This window comes from Sarcophilus harrisii, chromosome 1 (genome assembly GCF_902635505.1).
Source record: "Sarcophilus harrisii chromosome 1, mSarHar1.11, whole genome shotgun sequence".
NCBI lineage: Eukaryota > Metazoa > Chordata > Mammalia > Dasyuromorphia > Dasyuridae > Sarcophilus > Sarcophilus harrisii.
Genome location: NC_045426.1, coordinates 313337629 through 313360414, shown reverse-complemented (window position 1 = coordinate 313360414; position 22786 = coordinate 313337629). Strand labels below are relative to the sequence as shown.

Sequence of the window (22786 nt, the reverse complement as noted above, 5' to 3'; positions counted from 1 at the left end):
GTAACAAAGATCCATCAATCTTCTGTTCTTCACCACGACCTTTGGCTAAAACAATTAATAAGCAGTAACACAAATGAATGAGCTTCATTTTTTTTTATTTTCCTAAATAAAATATGCCCAGTGAAGTGGGACAAAGTGCTTATGTTGTGATCCTGATTGCTTAATAGATAAGAACACTGGAAGATGAATAAAAACACTTGAGTTGTAATTCCAGATCTGCAATTCATTAGCTATGAGATTCTAGGCAAATCACTTAAAACTCCTTATGCCTTTGTTTCCTCACCTATAAAATGAGGAAGTTGGACTAGATGACCATTATGGTCCCTTTTGTACAATAGTCTATGAGTCTATGAATTTAGATGAAGCTCATGAATAAAAATGTGTTCTATTTGGGAAGTAATATGGCATAGCAGAAAAAATAATGCTAGATTCTATTTCCAGTTCTACCATTAATTTGCTGTTGGATTTGGGGAATGAACATTCCTTTGGAAAACCTTAGTTTCCTTATCAGTAAAATGCAGGTATTAGACTTCATACTCTAAAGTTCTTTCCAAATCAAAAAATCTGATTTTATGAAATTAGTTCTGAAGACTTTATCTTTACAAGCACAATTATCTTAGCAATCCTCTCTATTACTGTGGAAAAGATTTTTTGGAACATCAAACAGTTATACAGGCACTCAGATGAGAACCTGGATACTGTAAGTGCATCTAATGCCCCATGCTGGTAGGGTTATTTTCCTGCAAGAAACAAGCAGGCACTTGGGCTGCTCCTCAGCAAACTCTTTATTGCAAAGGGCTCTTTCTCTGGAGACCAGGCAGCATTGCAGAAATGAGGCCCCTCATGTACTCTAAGGCTATTCTGCAATACATAACAGTTTGAACACAGAAAAATCAGATTTTTATAGACAGACCTGAAAGGTTCCTTCTCTAGTATCCTGTGTTAGTGAATGCTGATCTCTCACCTTTCAGGAAAGAGGAAGAGGAGCACAACTTGGGCATGCTGAAAGGAGGCAAGTGGCATATCTGATATGGCAACTGATCTATCCCACCAGAGGCATAAGGAGAGTTCTGGAGTGACCCAAATGAAGACAGCAAGGAAGCAGACTTGTTATATATTTGCTCCTATGGGCCAAAAAGGTTGCACCATAGTTCCTGGGGGGACATTTAAGGAAGAAGCTTTCTCTAGGGGACAGCTGGATAAGCAACTGCAGCGACCCCACTCCCATAAGCCCCAAATGTACCAATGTCTGTAGCCAGCTGCTTTGTGGAGTGTGGGGTTAGCTCAGGAATCTGAAGGATCACATCACAGTATGTCTGCATTGTGGCCCTGGCAATGGAACCCAACCAATAGTCAGCCATATTGTCCAGCTCAGGCAACTCGTCCCCTGAAATGAAGAAAGAATATTCCACCAGAAATAATAAGATACCTCCCCATGAAAAATCCCATTAGCCAATTGAATATCTCCTGTGTGTGTACAGAATTGTACTACATGCTATAGAGGATACAAAAGAAACCTAAAAAGTGGTCTGTCTTCAGGGAGCTCCAGGCCTAAATAAGACCAACACACGAAACAATCAAAAAATGTGTTAAATTGCATAGTACTTGATAAATACTACAAGAGTTAGGAGAAAAGGAGAACAAGATGAGTTGGAATAATTGATGAAAATGTCATAAAAGACACCGGTGTTGAGCTAGGTCTTTAAGGAGCATTAGTTTTTTATAGAGGATGGGGAATGTTTATACATGACAAATATGGAATATGTTTTAAAGGATTGTATATAGTTAACCCAAATCAGATTGTCTTGTAAGGGAAGAAAGGAGAAAAATTTGGAACACAAAGTCTTATAAAAATGAATGTTGAAAACTACTATTTATGTATATTTTGAAAAATAAAATACTATTGAGAAAAAATAAAAAGAGAATAGGGAATATATTCTAAATGGTAGTGGAATTGTGGGAGCAGATAATGTGTATATGGAAATAATATGGGCCAACATAACATATGGAAGAAATGAGTATCACATGCCTGAGAAACAGAAATGGCCCGGGAATAAAGGGAAAGTAATAAAAAATTAGGTTAGATAGCAGTATGATTCTAGATTATAAATTTTTTACCCCATCTAAGTCTATGGACCCAGTGAAATCTAGTCCATACCCATTTCACAATCCCCACTTAAAGAACTCACTTCTCTAGGACATTACAAAGAAGAGACTAGATGAAGTGTGGGACCACTGACAGAAAAGGGGAAGAACTGTTCTGAAGAGAAAATGCTAAGAAGATGAGTCCTATTTTGGACATGTTGAATCTGCTGTGACATCATACAAATGGACACTTTCTACTGTTGTTTGGAAGCAGAGATATGAAGCAAAGGTAGAAGATCAGAGTTGGAGATGTAAATTCAGGAGTTCTCAGTATGGGAATGGTAGTTGAAGTTGAAAGTATGGATGGAAGGAAAGTGAAGACAGATAAACCTTGGAGGACATGCTTAAGAGAGGCAAGGAAGAAGAGCCAGTAAAAGATAACCAGCAAAGTAGGAGAACTATCACCAAAGCCAAGAAAATAGAGTTTTCAAGAAGAGATGTTGAAAAACTAGATTTTTGAACAACAACAGTTCTATATTTTTTAACTTTGGATTTGGTTTCAGTGAAGTCTTGTAATTATTTCAATCTTCCCTAATTTTAATAGCAACTATTTCATGGAAATGCTTTTGATTAAGTTACACCCAAGGACTTTTGACTTTACCCAAAGAGAACATGAATGTTCTGATTTCACCCTGGAGGTCAGTAATGCTTATCTCTGTTTTCTGGGTCTGTGACCCAACCTACGCCTATCAGCTGACGCTCCATTTGAGGCAAAATTTCCAGGAACCTTAAATCTATCACTTTCTGCTTATCAATAAATACTATCAGCCCTGACCGGTTCTATTATAAATGCCCATTAGAGAGTGGCAAACATCAACAATGCTAGTTAAAACATCTTAGGGAATACTTTCTCCTTACTTCCGACTCACAATTCCACATTGTGGCTCTTTGAAAACTGTTGATCCACAATTGTTAATTCTATTCAAGTGAATGAATTCACTGATGAGAAGGGTATAAAAAGAATGAAATGGGAATTAAAAGAACTAGCTTCTAATCTGGGCTAAGCCAGTAGATCTGAGATAAGAGTTTTTCTTTCTCTGGTCTCAGTTTCCTTATCCATAAAATATTCCAAATAATATCTAAGATTCAACATGTTTCATATATATAAAGGTATCAAAGTGATTCAATGACAGAAGTTCAGTATGGTGCTCTGAAAAAAGTGCTGGATTTAATATTCTGAATTTCTACTCTTCATGACCCTCACAACTCTAGGCAAATCACTGAATCTGTCTAAGCTTCAGTTTCCTCATGTACAAAGTAAGGGTTTTAGATGAGATGATGAGAAGGTTCTTTCCCACTACAAACCTAAGATCCTCTGAAATTCTCGCAAGGCTAGAAATATATGAATCAGTGTTTTTTAAAAGTGCAACAGCAGCTAAGTGATTCTCTTACCTTGCTCAGGAGGAAACGGAAGCTTTCCAGCATGCAAAGCTAATTCCAAAGCAGAATCTTCCTGGGTAACAAATGGCTCAAGATTTAGTGGGAGAGACATGATATATTGTCCAATCTAAACATAAAATAAAATACTATTATCATTAAGGTTCAGACACAATAAGTACAAACATTTTACTACTACTACTACTACGATTACACATACACACACACACACACACACACACACAAAAGGTCGCTAGCTTATACTTCTAATTGGTAGCTGAATAAAGGAAACCAGCATTCTTCTTATTCAAAGTCCTTACACAACTTGGGCAAATTCATATTTTAATAGTCAGAATGTACATTCTAAGTTGAAGTTGACAATATCTAAGACTCCTTCAGCTGGCTATTTTCTCTCAATATTTACTTCCTAGGGAATCTCATTTACTTTTAGGACAAAACAGGTTCTGGCTATTATCCCTTTTAGACAAAATACCAAATCTACATTGTCTCTAGCCCAGAGATCTCATCTGTATTCCAGTTCTGTATTTCCAACAGACAGCTTACCTCTACTTAGATTTTGACTGTCATAACAGATTTGTGTTGGCAGAATGCAGGCAATTATTTAATATATTAATTATACTAGTATGCTTATTCAAAGGAAAATAAAAGAGGCAAAATATCTTGATACCAAAGCTCTTTGACCTCAATTTCTTTCCAGAATTTAGTTTCACTGACCATTATTACAGACTTTCTTAAACCAATGATATTTTGAATATGTAATATAGGTTTGTGTGTATGTGTAATCATGATCAGTTACTTTTGACTTACCTGCTAATTTTATGAGTAGGTATATTTATAGAGATGGGGAGATGATCCACAGGCAGAATTTCTCTATTGCCTATATATATAAATACCATTCTCTGACTAGAAGATTCAAACAATAATTTCAGATCCCAGTGCTATATGCAACTTTGCCTTTGAGATTTATCCTTGACCTATGTCTTGCCTCAGACTATGAGTGCTACTTTATTCTATTATTGTAATTCTGGCAGCTCACAGAGGATTAGTCTCATGGACTAATCTAAATCAATGTTTAAAACAATTGTTGATTGTGGTTGTGGCTGCCACACTTCAGCTTATCTTATAAGTACAGTCCAGTCTAGCTCAGCAAAGTGCAGACATAATCAACATGGCTAACAGATTGGCTAGAATCCAGGATCCTATTGGTGGTCATCCTGTCTTACTGTTTTATATGAATCAAAATTCAAAGAATACCACAATGTCTAAAATATCAAATGTAAATGGTCAAGCCCAGATTCCAGCTATAAAGAACCTTCTAAAATAACTCTTTTGAGTTTCATGGTTTTTATATTTATCCTGACTCTCAAAAAATGGACTAGCCTTAATGGTTCAATATTCTCATTCCAATCTATTAGTTACCCTGAAACAGTATGCTCCCTAGGAAGAACATGAATAAAAAATAATAACAAAAATATATAGTAGATCTGAGATAAAATTTGACTGCATTATACTTCTTCCCATCATAAGATATTTTACATAAGGTTAGACAGACAGGACTGGAAGTCAGGAATCCCAATTTCTAATCCTAAACCTACTATTTAAACACTGAAGGTCAGATATTAAAGGAAACTTTAAAATCATTTAGCCCTCAAACTTTGACCTTTCAGTAACCTCTGACGCCATTTATCTATCCCCTCTTTTCCTTGATACTCTCTTTGCTCCTAGTTTTCCTGATTCTGCTCTTTCCTTCTCAGGCTTCTTCTGGATCTTTATCCATCACATTCACTAACATAACAACTGTTTTTCCATAATGCTCAGTCTTGCTTTTCCTCTCCTTTTCTATTTTACTTGGTGATCTCATCAATTTCTAATTTAACTAGCTTCAAATTTAACTATCCTCTCTAAACTATTCAACTACCATCTCTATGCTAAAGATTCTCAAACCTAACTGATCCACTAACCTTTCTCCTGATCTCCAACCCTGCATCTCTAACTGGATGTCTCATAGACATCTTAAACTCAACATGTCCATAACTGAAGTGATTACCTTCCTCCCTCCCAGATCTTCCTCTCTTCCTGATTTCCCCACTGCTGTCAAGGATATCACATCCTCTCCCCCTCAGTCACCCAGGTTCACAACCCACCTGTCACCTTCAGCTTCTCACTTTCATTCTCTATATCCAATTGTTAAGTCCTCTTGTTTTAATCTTAGTAGTAAAACAAATATTTGTTTTCATCTCTCACATTAAGCCCTCTTCTCTTCTGTCATATTGCAATCACCCAAGTGCACATTAATACACACCTGGACAATTGCAATAAATAGCTTGCTGGTTGATCTCTCTGTCACAAATTTCTCCAATTTAGTCTATCCTTCCCTCAGCTCTCACCCCCTTTCTCATTAAATCCTAATACCTCATTATTTAGGATCAAAAATAAAATTCTTTGACTTTAAAGTTCTTCATAAACTGACCCCTTTTTCCCTTTCCAGTCTTCTATCACCTTCTTCCCCTACTGGGTGATCCTGTGAGATCCTGAGTGGTCTCCTTGTTGCTTCTCACACACTATATTACAGTTCCTGACTACACATTTCACTGGCTGTTTCCCTGCTTGAAACTCTTTCTTTCTTTCTTTCCTTCCTGACTTTCCTAGCTTCCTTAAAGTGTCAGCTAGGTCTGTCAGTTAAAAAGCATTTATTAAGGACCTACTATGTACCATAGTACTAAGTACTATGTACGTAAGGGGTAAATACTATATTACCTTCTATGACCTTTTTCAACCTTCGTAGAACTAGTGCTTTCATTCTTTGAGATTATTCTCAGTTTATCTTGTCTATATTTTAGTGGCATATAGTTGTTGGCATATTGTCTCCCTGATCAGACTGGAACCTCCTTGAATACAAAAACTGTTTTTGCCTTTCTAGGTATCTCTAGTACTGAGCACTGTTTCTAGCACACAATGCTTTTTGACAGACTAAATAATCCAACTCCTTTCACTTTACAAATGAAGAAACTAAGTCCCGGAGAAGTTAAACGATTCACCCAGGATCACTCAACTGGTTTGTGGCAAAACTCTAAACTAGAACTTGGGTCATCAGATTTTCCCTCTGCGTGGAGACAATTATTATTATACTTCTATGGACCTTGGATAGGAAGCTAAAATGGCTCAGTGACCCAGTCATTGGGCCTGAGGTCAGGAAGGCCTGAGTCAAATTAGGCCTCAGACACTCCTAGCTATGTGGACAAATGACTTAATCTCTGCTTACCTTTATGCATTGGAGAAGGAAATAGCAAACCACCCCAAAATCTCCAATTAAAAAAAAAAACCAACCCATGGACACTATAGTCCAAAGGATCAAGAAGAATCAGACACAACTAAATAGCAACAAATGGGCCTCAACTGCCTTATGTATAAAAACCAAAACTGTGGCTCTGAGAGGCTCACTAAAACACAGAAAAGCCTTAGACATGAAATTATGAGATTTACCTCCTAATATGTATTCTGTTGCTGACTCTGGGCAAATCATTCTACTCCTCTGAACCTCAGTTTCCTCATATGTTAAAACAGAATAGTAACATTTGCCTCCCTCTCACTTCACATAAAGAGAATCCAAAGGTATAATGGGTATTAAATATCCTATAAATATTAAAGCTCTTTGATAACCCTTGCAGGACTATAGAAATATGAACTACTTATTTTTACCGACACAATGCTGACTTTCAGTGAAAATTAAATGATTTTGTATTTCCAGTACCTTTCTTCCAAAGATTACTAATTATATAAACAGAATCTCATTAAACCTCCCACTACCTCTAGAAAGTTATTGATGTTATACTAATTTTACAGGAAAAAAAAAAAAAAAAACCCAATCAGATGTAAATAACAAAAAGTAAGTCATGTCCAGGCTAGAATCCAAGTGTTGCTTTCTTGTTTATTTACCTCATTTTCTACATACCAGACAACATTATTGCTCTATAGATAAATGCCAACAATATTGTGACTGTAGTACAGTTAACTAGCCTGTGAAAAACATTACTAGTTTACACTCTTTCCAGCAGAGGTAGAAGAATATTTAAAGTTGACATTTATTTTTAATTGACTAGAATAAGTTTTTATATTGCCTGATGGAAAGAAGACCAAAAATAATAAAGATTGTTCATTTGTTTGATGTTGCCAACACTTTCCCCAATTCTGTAAAGGGAAACAGAAAATCAAAAGAGCATCACTAACTTCTAATCCTGGAGCTTTCCACATATCACTTATTTAACGTATCTCATCCTTTTTCCTTTTCAAGAAACTCCATATTCATCTTTTAGCTACCATATATGTTTCAAAAGGCTCTAAAATAGATTTTTCCTTAAAGAATGTGACAAGTGCAGACACTATAAAGGTTAAAATACAAAATAAAGAACTGGGATAAACTACTACTTAATCTCAATGTCTAACAACCAAAACACACAAAGATTTTGTTATGGTTGTCCAAAAGCAATCAATATGTTTTGTATCTTACATTGCTAATATATTCAAGAGGGGTAAGACTAAATGTGGGAAGATCATCTGTCAATGTCTCTCCAATTCCAGCTGTGTTCCAACTCTGAAAAAGGGGGGAAAAAATCAATATTATTAAATAATTCTGTCTTCATTAAACCCCTGACCCATCAATGACCTGTTCTTAAATGAACCTAGACTATAGAATGTGGCCCTGGTTTAGTATGGTGTAGGGGAAAGGATACTATACTTGGAGCCAGAATTCAGTATATATCCACTCCTGACACATAACAACATGTGACTGTCAACAAGTCATTAAAGCTCAAAGAGCATTAGTTTCCTCGTGTGGAAAATGGAAATGATAATCCCTGTCCTGTCTACCATACAAAGTTCTTATGAGGTTCAAATAAGATGAGTGTGAAAAATGCTTCATAAAGCTTACTGTTGTAAGTTGTACAGTGCAATGGCAGGAGTACTGGATTTGTTTTTTTTGTTTGTTTTTTTGTTTTGTTTTTTTTATTTAATAGCCTTTTATTTACAGGTTATATGCATGGGTAACTTTACAGCATTAACAATTGCCAAACCTCTTGTTCCAATTTTTCACCTCTTACCCCCCCACCCCCTCCCCCAGATGGCAGGATGACCAGTAGATGTTAAATTATAAATTATATTATAATTTATTAAATTATAATTAGAAATTAAAATATAAATTAGATACACAATAAGTATACATGACCAAAATGTTATTTTGCTGTACAAAAAGAATCAGACTTTGAAATATTGTACAATTAGCTTGTGAAGGAAATCAAAAATGCAGGTGGGCATAAATATAGGGATTGGGAATTCAATGTAATGGTTTTTAGTCATCTCCCAGAGTTCTTTCTCTGGGCGTAGCTGGTTCAGTTCATTACTAGGAGCACTGGATTTGAAGTCAAAAATCTTAATTTTCATTCCAAACTGGCACTATTACCTATATGATCCTGGGCAAGTCATTTAACCTCACTAGGTCTTAGTTCCTCTGCTGTAAAATAACAAGCCTGGGCTTCTAAGGTCCCTTCCAACTCTAACTCCACAATCCTATGATTCTTGGGGCTACATAAATATCAGTTATTAGTGTTACTCATTTTCAAGTGCTGACTTACATCTCTTGATTCCCAACCCCCCTTTTAGAAAAGACTCCCTATAGAAAGCTTCTTGATTTCTCTACTCCTGCCCAAGTTTTTTAGTTACCTTGTCCCAGTTAACAATTCTTGCTTTGAAATTCCCTTGTTTGATTTCAAATATGTCTTTATTCTTAATGTTTTCCTTCCTGTCAATTTAAAATTTACTGTTTCAAGTAATTAACTTTTCAAGTATCTACATTTATTCTTCCAATTCAATATTTACTTAGTGTCTCCTGTATGCAAAGCACTGTCTATGTGCTAAGGTAAAAAAGATTTTTCAAAAGCATGGTTCTTCCTTCCCTCCTTTTTTTCTTCCTTCCTTCCTTAAGGAATTCAATAGGGGAGATGTGACAAAAAAAAATTATATTACAAAGCAGTATAAAAGAAGTGCCATAGGATCACAAATCTAGAAAGGACTCCAATGCATTTAGTCCAAGCCCTTAATTTTACAGATGAGAAACTGAAATTCAAGGAGTCTAAATGTCTTGGCCAACGTCACATAAGTAAATAAATTTCAGAGGGGGGAATCAAACTTATGTTGTCTGAATTCAGAGTCAATGTTCTTTCCTCTGTACCAGACAACAAGCACAATAAAAGGAAAAAGATTCTTTATGGCTAGGTCAATCAAAAGAGACTTCATGAAAGATATGATATTTAAGCTGAATGTAGAATTATGACAGATAAAAAGTGGAGAAGAATTCCACTTGAGGAGAATAGCATGGAAAAAGTAATTAACATAAATGATAGTCTTAGTTGGAGATTGCTGCATAGACCAGTTTAGCCAGAACAAAAAGTTTATACAGTAGTGGAATAGTGGGAAATAAATTTGAAAAGATATCTCATGTTCAGACAACGAAGGGTCTTAATTATCAGGAGTTTGGCCTTTATCTTAAAGGAGATTGTGAACAAAGGTATGACATGAAGGAAGGATTATAAGAAGCTGAATCAGGTGACAGTGCTAAATGTGTAGTATAAAGAAGAAAAACTGGAGGCAGGGAGGCTGGAGGCATGACTGAAGTAATAAGAATCTAAACTAGAAGGTGTAAAAAAATGAAATTATGAATTTGTATTTTTTATTTTTTCATGTTTATTGAGATACATAATATTTTTTCTGGATATATTCTGTTGATGGCACCACCAAGTCCTGTCAATTTTTCCTTCACAATGTTTCTTCTATTTATTCTTTTATTGCTGGTCTGAATAATACAAATCTAATTCAAATTAATGGTATTAACTCAAGAATCCATGTTAAATAATAACTTAATAGAAGAAAAGTAAAACCTTTGAGATAGATTTTAAGGACATCAAAAATGAACTTTCCTTAAAAGTTCTAGAAATAAAAGGCGACTGTTAGCCCTACATTTAAACAAGAAGCAAAGATGGCTGGCTTCCTGATGGAAAACAGGGCTCTGAAATAAATCATAACGGGTCCCTGGAAGAAACTTCAAAAAACTCACCTCCATCTTAGAAATTAGTAGAAGCTGTTGTTTGATGCGCAGAAAAACAGAATCAAAAGCCAATTGGTGTGCCTGCTGATTAAGGCGAGTTAGGGCTGTACGAGAGGCAGATAGCAGGTTGTGATTACTTGAGCCTTTTTCCTATGTAAGAATAAAAGGGCATATTAATAAGCAGACCCAAATACCACAAGATTTTTATTAAGTATAGGACCAATATCTCTAAATACAAAGTTCCATACAAAGACAACCACAAAAGATATTAAATGACAAAACTTTTTTTAAAATTTAAATGACAGAAAAAAAAAAAAACAACCCAGGATTTAAGGAATATCTTTATATAATTTCTGACCATCCAGGAAATGGGGTAAAAGGTAGGGGGGAAAAATCACTAGCTTAACATCAATAAACACTAAAAACATAAACATGATCATGCTTTCCAAGGTCAAGTCAATAAAATTTAACTAAAAGGCAGCATATGTACCACTTATATAAGTTTCAAGGAATTCTAAACAGCCTGAGAAAATACCACAACAGAAATTGTAACCTTAGTTTTGTTATTATAAATGAGTCAATTAAGACAAACAGACATAAATCAGATTAGCAATAAAGATAAACAAAGTTACTTTAACCTAATCACAAAAACACGGATGAATGGATTTACAGAATTACTTTAAGAAATGTGTGTGACACAAAAACAGCCAGCTAAGGGGGCCAGGTTGTAGAGTACAAGTAAGCCACATAAAGATGACACACCAGCATTAAGATATGATCCTGCTGTAGAGTATGGAGTAACTAGGGAAATCATTGACTAAAAAGCATAAGGATATGCATGGCCAAAAAAGCGTAAGGAGGTCCACTTGATAAGATTCTATACAAGATGGGTACAAAGTTTTTATACCAAATTTATTGAAAACATTTCTGGATATAAAACTGGTAGGCCATACATTATCAATGGTACCATTCACAATATAAATCACAATTTGCTATTTGCGTCACCCCTTTTGTTGAAATAGTTTTTATCCCCAAATGCCAAGAACATTTCTTCAGAGTTAACACAGGTAGACAGACTTAAGTGAGATTCAATGTATAAATGGAAAAGAACAATGGCCATAGGGCAAGCAACAGCATAAATCTTACACATGAGCAAAAACAACTATGTTGGGGAAGGAGCATTGTACCCTAAAAACTTTCGTAGTTAAAGTGCCAAGGGAAAAGCTTTTGTTCCCAAGAACATTGTCGTCTGGTCTCATACCTTGAGAGTATAAAGTACTTCCATTAAACTGGCATATTCTACTGGATTCTCCTTCTGAAGATAATTATATTCCTGCCATGGATTCTTAACAGAGCTCTTCTTATCTGTCAGGCTGCTGTCCTGAAAGCCTGTCAAACTACGAGGGCTGTAAGAGTCTGCAAGATATTTCCCAGCTGTGGACAAAATCCTATAATAAGAATGGGTATTATTATTATGACATCACATTTGTACACAGAGAGACAGACAGACAGAGCAAGAGAGCACACTAGCTGGAAGGGATCTTGTACTTTTTTCCAATTGCAATATATTAAACTCCAGTAGATCAACATGAAGCAAGTAGGGAGTAGTTATTACAGTTTCCACATTAAAACTAAGGAAATGGAAGCACAGAGGGGTGAGGTGTTTTCTCACATTCATAAGCCATATAAGAACTAAATTCAACCATGCAAAATGGATGATTGTGAAGAAAGCACTACAAAAGTAAAAATGGGCTTTCCCCCCAAATAATACCTAAGTTCCTTCAGGATAGGGACTATCTTGTTTCCATCTCTATATAACCAGTGCCTAGTGCAATGCCTTGTCACAATCGACATTTAACAAATGTTTGCTGAAACTAAAGACCTCAGATGTTCTTATTCCTAATATAGTGCTTTCCCCACCACATTATTACCTCCCTAAAAGTACACATGAACTAGTAAGTGGGAATAAGTTCAAGTGTGACCAGGCAGTTGTCAGGACAGTCTTCAAGAACCATTACAGTAACAAACAACAGGGGCTTGAGGGTCTTTGTCCCTTTAAATTTATGTCTCAAAGACTTCTCCTTTAGTTAAATGAAAATAAAATTTTAGGCCTCATATATGAAAAAGAAAAAAAAAAACCCTAGATGTGTAAAGTGTAGTAGGCTGGTCAGATACTGGTGATCAGACATATGAGAAATCAGTGTCCTCCCTTGCTCTCCAAGTAAGCCATTCCTGCTTTGCATAGCTATTATATAATACAAGCCTTAGTCACTTCAACAGAACTGATTTCAATATATCACCTTACTATCCAAACTGAAGAGCAGTATAGTCAGAAATTTTTAAAACATAAAATATGGCAAGTTTTAAAAAAATCATGTTAAATATAAAGAAAGCTAAGTGTATTTTCTTCTTATTTTTCTCTTTACCTGGAGAAGTATCAGAAAATCTAATTTATTTTATTAATACTATGAATAGTATTGTGATCTTAAATTATCTGATTTCATATTATATTAATAGTACTGTGGTAATAAGTTGAAATGTATACTTCTATTTCACATATTTTTCAATTAATTTTAAAGAAAGCTGTCAGCAAATCATCAATACCATTAAATTTTGTGAATTATTAATAGTTCACCTTTACAAAGCACTTTGTAATTTACAAAGAGCTGTACTTGAAACAATCCTGTAAAATAATGTTAAGTATCATCATACCCATTTTACTGATAAGGTAATTGATCTTTAAAAAAATTAAGTGATTTCCCCATAGTACATGGGACAGTATACGGGATCTCAAATTCTGATTTTACTATTAAATTATTCCAAAAGGATTCTAGCATAAGTCCCCCAACATTTTATTCTATGGATAGCTTTCCAACATTTAAATGCAGGGGAAACAAAACAAAACAAAACATGTACCTCACTTACATCTCTGGGTCATATATTATATGGGAAATCCTTCAGCTAACAGCTATGCACAATCCTACTTTTACTTCCTACAAAATCATTAAATTATCAGTTTCTGCAATGTGGCAATCTTACAAGAGAATGATGACAAATCCCAAGTCTGTTGCTGAAAATTAATTCCATAGTATTTCAAGCAGCTGCCTCTGCTATTTAAAGGAGTGGTCTTTGTTAGAAGTCTGTGTTCCCATATTTTAGATAGTTTGGGAGATAAGATAAGTTTTATAGGCCAGTGTCACTCATTTTGTCTTCTTAACACAGAGAACACATGGTCTTTCCTTTCAATTTTCAGTGTTTATAGAATTACAGCCTAAGCATACAATATTTTTTATCTGCCTGTTTCTTTCCTTTTCTATCACCAAAACTTATCACCTTGTCAATGAATAACTCATTATAGCTCATACTCCACAGGAAAACTCATGCTTTCAAGTCTCTTCTTCCTTCAGACTCTGAAAAGTTAAATTTTTTACTCAGACTCTTCTCTGTTTTAAATACTATGTCCCTAGTCTCAATCCAGGATTTAAAGTTAAATATCTAACTCTTCCAGGAAATCTTACCTGAGAAATCCAAATCTAATTTCTATCTCATTCACTGACTATGGGTTTATGATAAATATTTTTTACTTGTTTATTCTATTCCACATACACATATATCTATTTATTCACTGAATAAATTCCTGAAGATAATCCTTACTTACAAAGAAACCATATTTATGGGTCATCCCTGACCTGTCCTGATTTCACCAATAACAAAGTCACTATCATGAAATTAGTTATGGAAAAAACTTAAGCTTTCAGAAAAAAAATATCATTTCATAAATAGAAAGAGAAAAGATATGAAAAACATAAATTGATTAAATGAGTTGACCACAGGGACAAATTCTGAAATAAGATCAAACTATTATAGTTCCCCCATCCAAAAACATCTTCCCCTCTTACACTTCACACTGCTCTATTTTTTTTCCCCATTTCACTTTTATATTGTCTCAAATTCCACCAATTACCAATTTTTTTTACATAAGCAAAATATCTTCTTTTAAAATGCCAATAACTGCAGAAGACAAGTTAGCAGTCATCAATACATCAATGGGAGTTCAATCATATTGCTTTCCTTCTAACATCTATCACCCAAACTGAGGGAATTTTTCTTTTGGGAAAGAGGAAGGGAATAATTTTAGAGCATAAAACACTGTGAGAAAGGCAGACCTGGCTGACATACAAAAGTGGGGGCTTAGAGAGCATGAAGTCATTGAGTTCCTGAGAGAAGACATTAGAAAAGAAATAGGATAATATTAAAAAAAAAAAAAAAACTATCAAACTTTTGTCTAGGAAACTATCTTTTCCTCTCTCCTGTTCCTTATTTAACACTTAGATACAATACTTCAGCTATATTATGAAGTCAATGTTTTTGAGACCTGACATGGCAATTTAATCACCATTTATAACATTATTTCTATGGAAAAATATGTTTAGTGGTCCATAAAATAAAATGCAGTGGTCATTTTATTTTAAAATGAAATTTTGGGGATATAATTGGGGAATATCTACATTATTTCCTAATAATAAAGATTAAACAAAACTATGCTATTAATCCTTATTTTAGCATTAGCCAGTACCATGGCCTCTTACAGTGCTTGATATTTAATAAAGACAGTAATGACAATGATAATAAAAACAATAATACAATTTTTATCTGGGTACAAATCAACAGTTGTGTAGATTTTGGATTTGATAAACTTGCAATGAATATAACACATATTTTAAAAAATCAAGTTTTCTTCTAAACAGAGAAAATCAAAATACAAATCTTCCCTACCTGTTTGCTAACTGCTGTTCAAAGTCTCCACAATGCCGCAAAAGTTCTCCGCAGGTGGCTATTATCCTAAGTAAAACAAAAAGCACTTAAAAAATTGAAGTATGCAAAATTATGACACATGACAAACACTATCTTGTTAACAATAAATTCTGACTATTCAGAAAATTTTGTAATATTATGTCCAGAAGAAAAGTTAACTATTTAATGACATGATAGAAAGAATTTCCTCCTTTGGTGATTAATATAAAAGGTATATTTATAAAATCCTCCCAAACCTTTCTTCCATGAATGAGTTTGCTCTGCTCTGGGAGTTCCAGTAACAATAAATTAACAAAATTAAGTACCCATCAAGTGGAGAAAGACTGAAAAAATTATGGCATATGAACGTAAGAAAATGTCATTATGATGAAAGAAATTATAGATAAGATACTGGGGAACCAAGAAAGACTTGTTTGAACAAATCAGAACCAGGAAAATAATTTAAATCACTAACACAATAACATAAAGGAAACACTGAAAGACTTCAAAACTCTGGTCAATGCAGTGTTCAAACATGACTTTGAAGTTCTAATGTTGAAAGCATGCCTCTAACTTTTGAGCAGAGAGGTTTCATTGGCACAATGGATCACGGGGGAAAGGGGAATATTGGTGAGAAAATGACAGTAAGTTTTCTTTTCTTTTGCTGAGGCAGTTGGGGTTAAGTGACTTGCCCAGGGTCACACAGCTAGGAAGCGTTAAGTGTCTGAGACCAAATTTGAACTCAGGTCCTCCTGACTTCAGGGCTGGTGCTCTATCCATTGTGCCACCTAGCTGCCAGTAAATTTTTTTAAAAAGAAAAAAAGCATCAACAAAACATTTTTAAAAATAATAATGGTAAGAAAAATACTTGGGAAAAAGTATTCTGTGCAATCAGAATGTCTTATTTAATATTTGTTGAGGCATTACACAAAACTCAGATTTTGATAATAGGGTTGTGTCTTAAAAAGTGTTCTGTTTCTCATTCTTCTTCCCAGGTTATTTATACCTTCTAAATCCAATTCTCCCTGATCAACAAGAAAACTGTTCGGTTCTGCATACATACATTGTATCCAAGATCCCCTGTAATCTATTTAACATGTATAGGACTGCTTGCCATCTTGGGGAGAGGGTGGAGGGAGGGAGGGGAAAAATCGGAACAGAAGTGAGTGCAAGGGATAATGTTGTAAAAAATTATCCTGGCATGGGTTCTGTCAATAAAAAGTTATTTAATTTAAAAAAAAAAAAAAAAAAAGTGTTCTGTTTCTCATTTCATGGAAATTCAATAAGAAACAATCTACTCATTCTCCAGAAATAAGTTGCTATGGCCATCATATTTGAATATAATAGTCCTTTGATTTTCAAGGCATCATATGTCAGAGTTCAAATTTTAACAGTTGAGCCTTTTAACACCAAATTCATGATGTCAGGACAGATTCTAAGGATTAAAAATATCCTAAGTCGGGTTAACTTTTAACTTTCTCTCAAAATGCCTATCACCAGAGTATCTAGGCATTCCATCATAAGGAAAGTTTATGAGAACTAAAATATTTCATCACCCTCCAGGTATAACACAACAACGATACATACACCATTTCAGTGTGCACTAAGAAACATGGACCGAGGAGAAGCAGAGCATGCTCGCCTGCCAGACCATAGAAGTCTTTCTAGCAGGGAACTAGATCTGCTCTGGGGTAACAAGGGAGTCTTAGATCAAAGTGGTTTCCTACTAACTTCTGTACATCTTCCAAGCAGAACCAAATCTTCTTCACAAATCTAGGCTCAAATCACTTTGAGGCTTTCTAAACAGATGTTCCTGCATCAACTAGACTCCTGATGATGAGATATTAGTGTGCCTAGCCTCATGTGAAAGATTTTCCCAAAGAGATTTCATCAAATACAGGTTCTAATCCTGAGTTTCCCTTTGAGAAGTTACTTCCTCACTCACATTGCCCTTTTCAGACAATGCAATGTTTCCTAAAGATTAATTGTAGCAATTCTTAACAAAGGAAATCATTTTCCAAACAAGAAAATGTCTTTTCATTTCTTCCATTCTATTTAAATTTGTTTGCCCACTACACTCAAATTAACTCAGTTATACTGGAAGACATTATTGAACTAAGTCAATTGTATTTTGAAGTGTTTTGTTTTTTAATTTAAGGAATACATTTTGCTCTGTTCAAACTTGGCTGTGGGGGCAAAGAAGTATCAAAGTATTCAAATTTTTAAAAACTATTAGGAGTCATTATAATAAGAAAAGAATTAAAAAGAACTTTTTGTTCTTCTTTTTTAACCCCAAGCTTCCAGGAGTCTGGGAATGGACAGTGAGAGATAATGGGGAAAGAAGTTTTTGCTTTATCTATGGCATTCATTTTGATGTTTGTTTTTTTTTTGTAAGGCAATGAAAGAAAAATTACAACTATTACACTCAATTTTTCATAGGGCATACTACAGAGTTTCATGCTTTCTATAATTTTTTTTTCTTTAAATCCCAATTCCCACTTTACCTAACAGAATTCTGGAAAGCTGTCCAATCTTCTTGAAAAAGGGAATTAGAAGGAATATCATCAAGTTTGCACTTCTTTCTGATTGATTGGAGGGTGTTAGTGAAATCAGATACATACCTTTGAGGGAAAAAAAAAAGAAGACAAATTTTTAGTAAACCTCTCAAATCTAGAAGACACATGAAATAAATACATGATCCTGACCAAAGAGTTGATTACCTAAACAAATGTATTTCTTTAAAAGTTGATTAAAATACATGTTGAATAACTTGCACTGGACTGGACTGTGGATTAGAAGACCTGGGATCTGGTCCCAGATTTGCTGTCGATTAAATAATTTCTCCCTTCTGGGCCTCAACTGTAACATTTTTGCTTCCTATCCAGCTGAACTCAGTATTTAGTCTGACTTTTCCTATCTTTGATGCAGGTACAAACAACTGAAGCCAACAGTTTGTAGGTACCAAATTTCCATGTGACCTTTATATGGTGGAATAGAAGGAACATTGTACTCCAGGCCAAGAGTCTATGCTTTCAATTCTTGTTTCACTATTGATTTATTGTTATGTCCTGGAACAAACCCCTTTAGCATCTCTGGGTCTATTCATTTTCTAGGCTCATTTCAAAAAGCAGTGTGGTAGTGTGAAAGGAGAGCCAGTCTCACAGCCAAGACAACCAGAGTTAAGTCCTGCCTCTCGCCCATGCAAGAGGTATAATTTCTTGGTGTTCTAGATCACCTTCTAAGACTATACAAAATAGAGAAGATTCTATCCTTCAGAAAGAGGACATTCTATCATCATGTAAGACATTATTGTTACAAGGATGTCCTTATGACAGAAAGAAGGGTTATATGTCCTCTGCAGGCTATTAGGATTCTCTAGAAAGTAAGAGTATTTTAAAATATTTGTCTACACAATAAAGACCCTTACAACTTCCTTAGAGAAGGAACATAAAAATGACTAAAGTATACAACAGTGCCCTTTAGGCCAAATAAAAGCCCAGCTGGAAAATACTGCTTAAAAACCTATGACAATTATTAATCAGAGAAATTCAAATTAAGATAACTCTGAGATACCACTACACACCTGTCAGATTGCCTAGAATGGCAGGGAAAGATAATGTGGAATGTTGGAGGGGATGTGGGAAAACAGGACCACTGATTCATTATTGGTGGAATTGTGAATACATCCAGCCATTCTGGAGAGCAATTTGGAACTGTGCTCAAAGTTATCAAATTGTGCATACCTTTTGATCCAGCTTATATCTACTGGGCTTATATCCCAAAGAGATCATAAATAAGGGAAAGGGACCTGTATGTGCCAAAATGTTTGTGGCAGCTCTGTTTGGAGTGGCTAGAAACTGGAAAATGAATGGATGCCCATCAATTGGAGAATGGTTGGGTAAATTGTGGCATATGAATGTTATGGAATATTATTCTGTAAGAAATGACCAGCAGGATGAATACAGAAGCAGTTATACCCAAAGAAAGAACAATGGGAAATAAATGTAAACTGTTTGCGTTTTTGTTTTTCTTCCTGGGTTATTTTTACCTTCTGAATCCAATTCTTCCTGTGCAACAAGAGAACTGTTCAGTTCTGCACACATATATTGTATCTAGGATATACTGTGACATATTTAACATGTATAGGATTGCTTGCTATCTGGGGGAGGGGGTGAAGGGAGGGAGGGGAAAAATCGGAACAGAAGTGAGTGCAAGGGATAATGTTGTATAAAATTACCCAGGCATGGGTCCTGTCAATAAAAAGTTATAATTATGGAAAAATAAAAATAAATAAAAAAACAACAACAACATCTTTAACATTAAAAAAAACCTATGACAAGGGGCTTAGTTAAATGTCTTTTCAAAATTCTTTTATCTGCCCATAAGAAGATTCCTCTCATCTTTATAAGCTAGTTTTTAAAAAGAAGAAATCTGTGAAGCTAAGATTCTACTCAGTCCCTTTTATTAAAACAAAGAACAGTTAAGGACTTTCTTGGCCTTTGGGGAAAGGAAGGGAATCTTCAAACAGCAATGGAATATGGGGGAATGTAGTTTTCATTGTATGTTTTACCTGTAAGAAGCTGAACAATTCTGTCACCTTTGCAACTAAACAAATATGTATTTTTCAGGATACAATCCATACACTTCCCAAACTTCATGTATCAAAGTTCTCCAAGATAATAAGTATGGCAGTTTCTGGATAGTTCTACATTAATCTCTGGAAAATAATCATTATATGCAGAAGTCCTTTCAGCAATGGGGGAGTATGAGTGTAAAACACTGCATATTCTGTCCGACTCAGTTGATGCACTGGCTAGTTTTGCTGAACTGTTTTTTTCCCTTTTTAAAAAAATATTTATTTAAAAGGGATGGCTCTCTAGAAAGGAATGTAGAAAGGGTCTAGGTGATATAAAAAATAAAAGATAGCAATAAAAATATTTAAATAAAATGTTATACAAAAGAAAAAAGGAAAAATTATCAACAAATTACTAGTATTCATTTTAAAAAAGAGAACCTATGTTAGTCTCAGTTTTCTAAAATTATTTGCAATTTGCATTTTTCACTAATTTCATTTTAAAATTTAGTAATATTGAGCATAATCATTACAGAAGCACATCTGTATTTTGCAATACATATATAATATAACTTAGTAGAACCCTTGAGTGGCTCTCAATTAAATGCCTAATTACAAATCATCATCACTGTGATAAGGCCTTTTCTTCCTTTAACTCCTCTTCTCCTCTGCTACAGGCCACATACCACAAGTTTTGCTACAGCCAAGAGAGGGCATTCACATCTTCCTAATGTATTTTGCCCTGTCTCACCAGATTCATTACATCTGCTTTTTCCCTAATCTAGTATTCCATCCCAATTACTCTTCTTTCCATCAAACCGAGCACCTTTCTTCTTTTATAACTTCTCTTAAATTGTCCCAGACTAGCCTGACCCAATGCTTACCACTTCGGTAACTTTCAACATACCTTTACCCTCAACCCTCTATTTCTTTTTTGAGACAGTGTAATAGAGGGTAATGGATAATCTGTCAGCAAATTTATACTTTAATCATATATTCCTAGATCTCTAGCATTCATAAAAATATTATTTGTGCTTTTCTGGTTACTTAGATTTGTTGGGTCATTTTAATTTAAATTTTTATATAAAGGAAGAATAATTATAGACTGTCCTATACTTACAAGCCCATTAAATTTAAGTGCTGCCAGGAATCTTAATAATGTTCCCTCTTTAATGAGTCAATTTTTAAAAAAATTATATGCATGGGTAATTTTTCAGCATTGATCCTTGCAAATCCTTCTGTTCCAATTTTTTCCCTCCTTTCCCCCTCCCCTCCCCTAGATGACAGATAAAGTAATACATGTTAAATAGGTTAAAGTTTATGTTAAACACAATATATTTATACATATCCATACACTTATTTTGCTGCACAAGAAAAATTGGATTTAGAAATAAGGTAAAAATAACCTGATAAGGAAAACAAAAAAGCAAGCAGACAATAACAGAAGGCATAGAAATGCTATGTTGTGGTTCACACTCATTTCCCATAGTTCTTTCACTGGGTGTACCTGGTTCACTTCATTACTGAACAATTGGAACTGATTTGGTTCATCTCATTTTTTAAGAGAGCCACGTCCTTCCAAATTGATCATCATATAATATTGTTGTTGAAGTGTATAATGATCTCCTGGTTCTGCTCATTTCATTTAGCATACTGATTCAAATTTTAAAACAGCTGAACTTGATACATTCCTTTTTTTTTTTTAAACCAGCACCAAATCATGACTACTACGTCACATGGCTTGTAGTTTGGTATTTCTAGACCTCTCATTTTCCCACTTTTCATTATTTCTCTTGAAAATCCTAACTTTATATTCCTCCAAATTAATTTTACTTTTTTCTAACTTCATAAATTAATCCTTTGGTGTCAAATAAAAACAGATGATATTTTTATCATATTAATGTAGTCTTCTTGCAAACAATTAAAATTTCTCCAATTATTTAGGTCTATATTTCTGCAATGAATGCTTTTGCAATTATATTCATATAGTTCCTGTTTGTGCCTTGAAGGCCAACTTCAAGAATTTTACTCATTCTGGAGCTATTTAAAATAGAATTTCTTTTTCCACTAGATTTACTAGTAACATAAAGCAATACTGCTGATTTATGTTGTTTTATTTTATATCCTGCAACTACACTGAAATTGTTTCAATTAATTTTAATTGACTCATTAAGGTTCTAGAAGTAAACTAAATCATTTGCAAAAGAGCAATCATTTTGTTTTCTCCTTGCCAACCCTCCATTACTTTTTCTTGTCTTGTTGCTGCTAACATTTTTAGTATTATAACAAAGAACAGTGGCAATGAAAGATCCTTCCTGTATTCCTGGACCCTTACAGGACCTTACTGGAAAAACCCAAGGTTCATCCCCTTTCCATAAACTGTTGATTCTTGGTTTTAAATTGGTACAATTTATCATATGAAGGAATTCATGGTTTAAGGAAGTCATGCATTCATAAGCTTTTTAGTGCTTTTAATAGAAGTAGCTAGTGTTTCATGTCAAAAGCTTTTTCTACATCTATTGATATAATTTTATGATTTTTATTTCTTTATATAGTCTATTATGTTTATCATTTTCCAAATACCCAATAAATCCAAATGGTTATAATGTATGATTTTTCTCTTATATTGGTAGAGCCTTTGTTAATATTTTATTTAAAATTTTTGCTTTAAAATTCATTAGGGATACTAGTTTATAGACTTTTTTGTTTCAATTTTCCCTAGTTTGGGTATAAAAACCATATTTATAGCATAAAAGAAATTTGATAGTATCTCTTCTAGC

General features: G+C 34.4%; 1 protein-coding gene across 1 annotated transcript in view; it reads right to left on the bottom strand.

Annotated features, from left to right (window-relative positions):
* The window catches only part of COG7 (component of oligomeric golgi complex 7), a 60334-nt gene that overhangs the window by 1295 nt on the left and 36253 nt on the right, over positions 1-22786 (bottom strand). Inside the window, exons 10-16 of the mRNA XM_031945330.1 lie at positions 17938-18054; positions 15416-15481; positions 11901-12087; positions 10649-10789; positions 8051-8134; positions 3538-3652; positions 1244-1387 (exon numbers count right to left, since the gene is read on the bottom strand). Of these exons, the coding sequence (XP_031801190.1) occupies positions 1244-1387; positions 3538-3652; positions 8051-8134; positions 10649-10789; positions 11901-12087; positions 15416-15481; positions 17938-18054 (854 nt within the window). The remainder of the gene's footprint in view (positions 1-1243; positions 1388-3537; positions 3653-8050; positions 8135-10648; positions 10790-11900; positions 12088-15415; positions 15482-17937; positions 18055-22786) is intronic.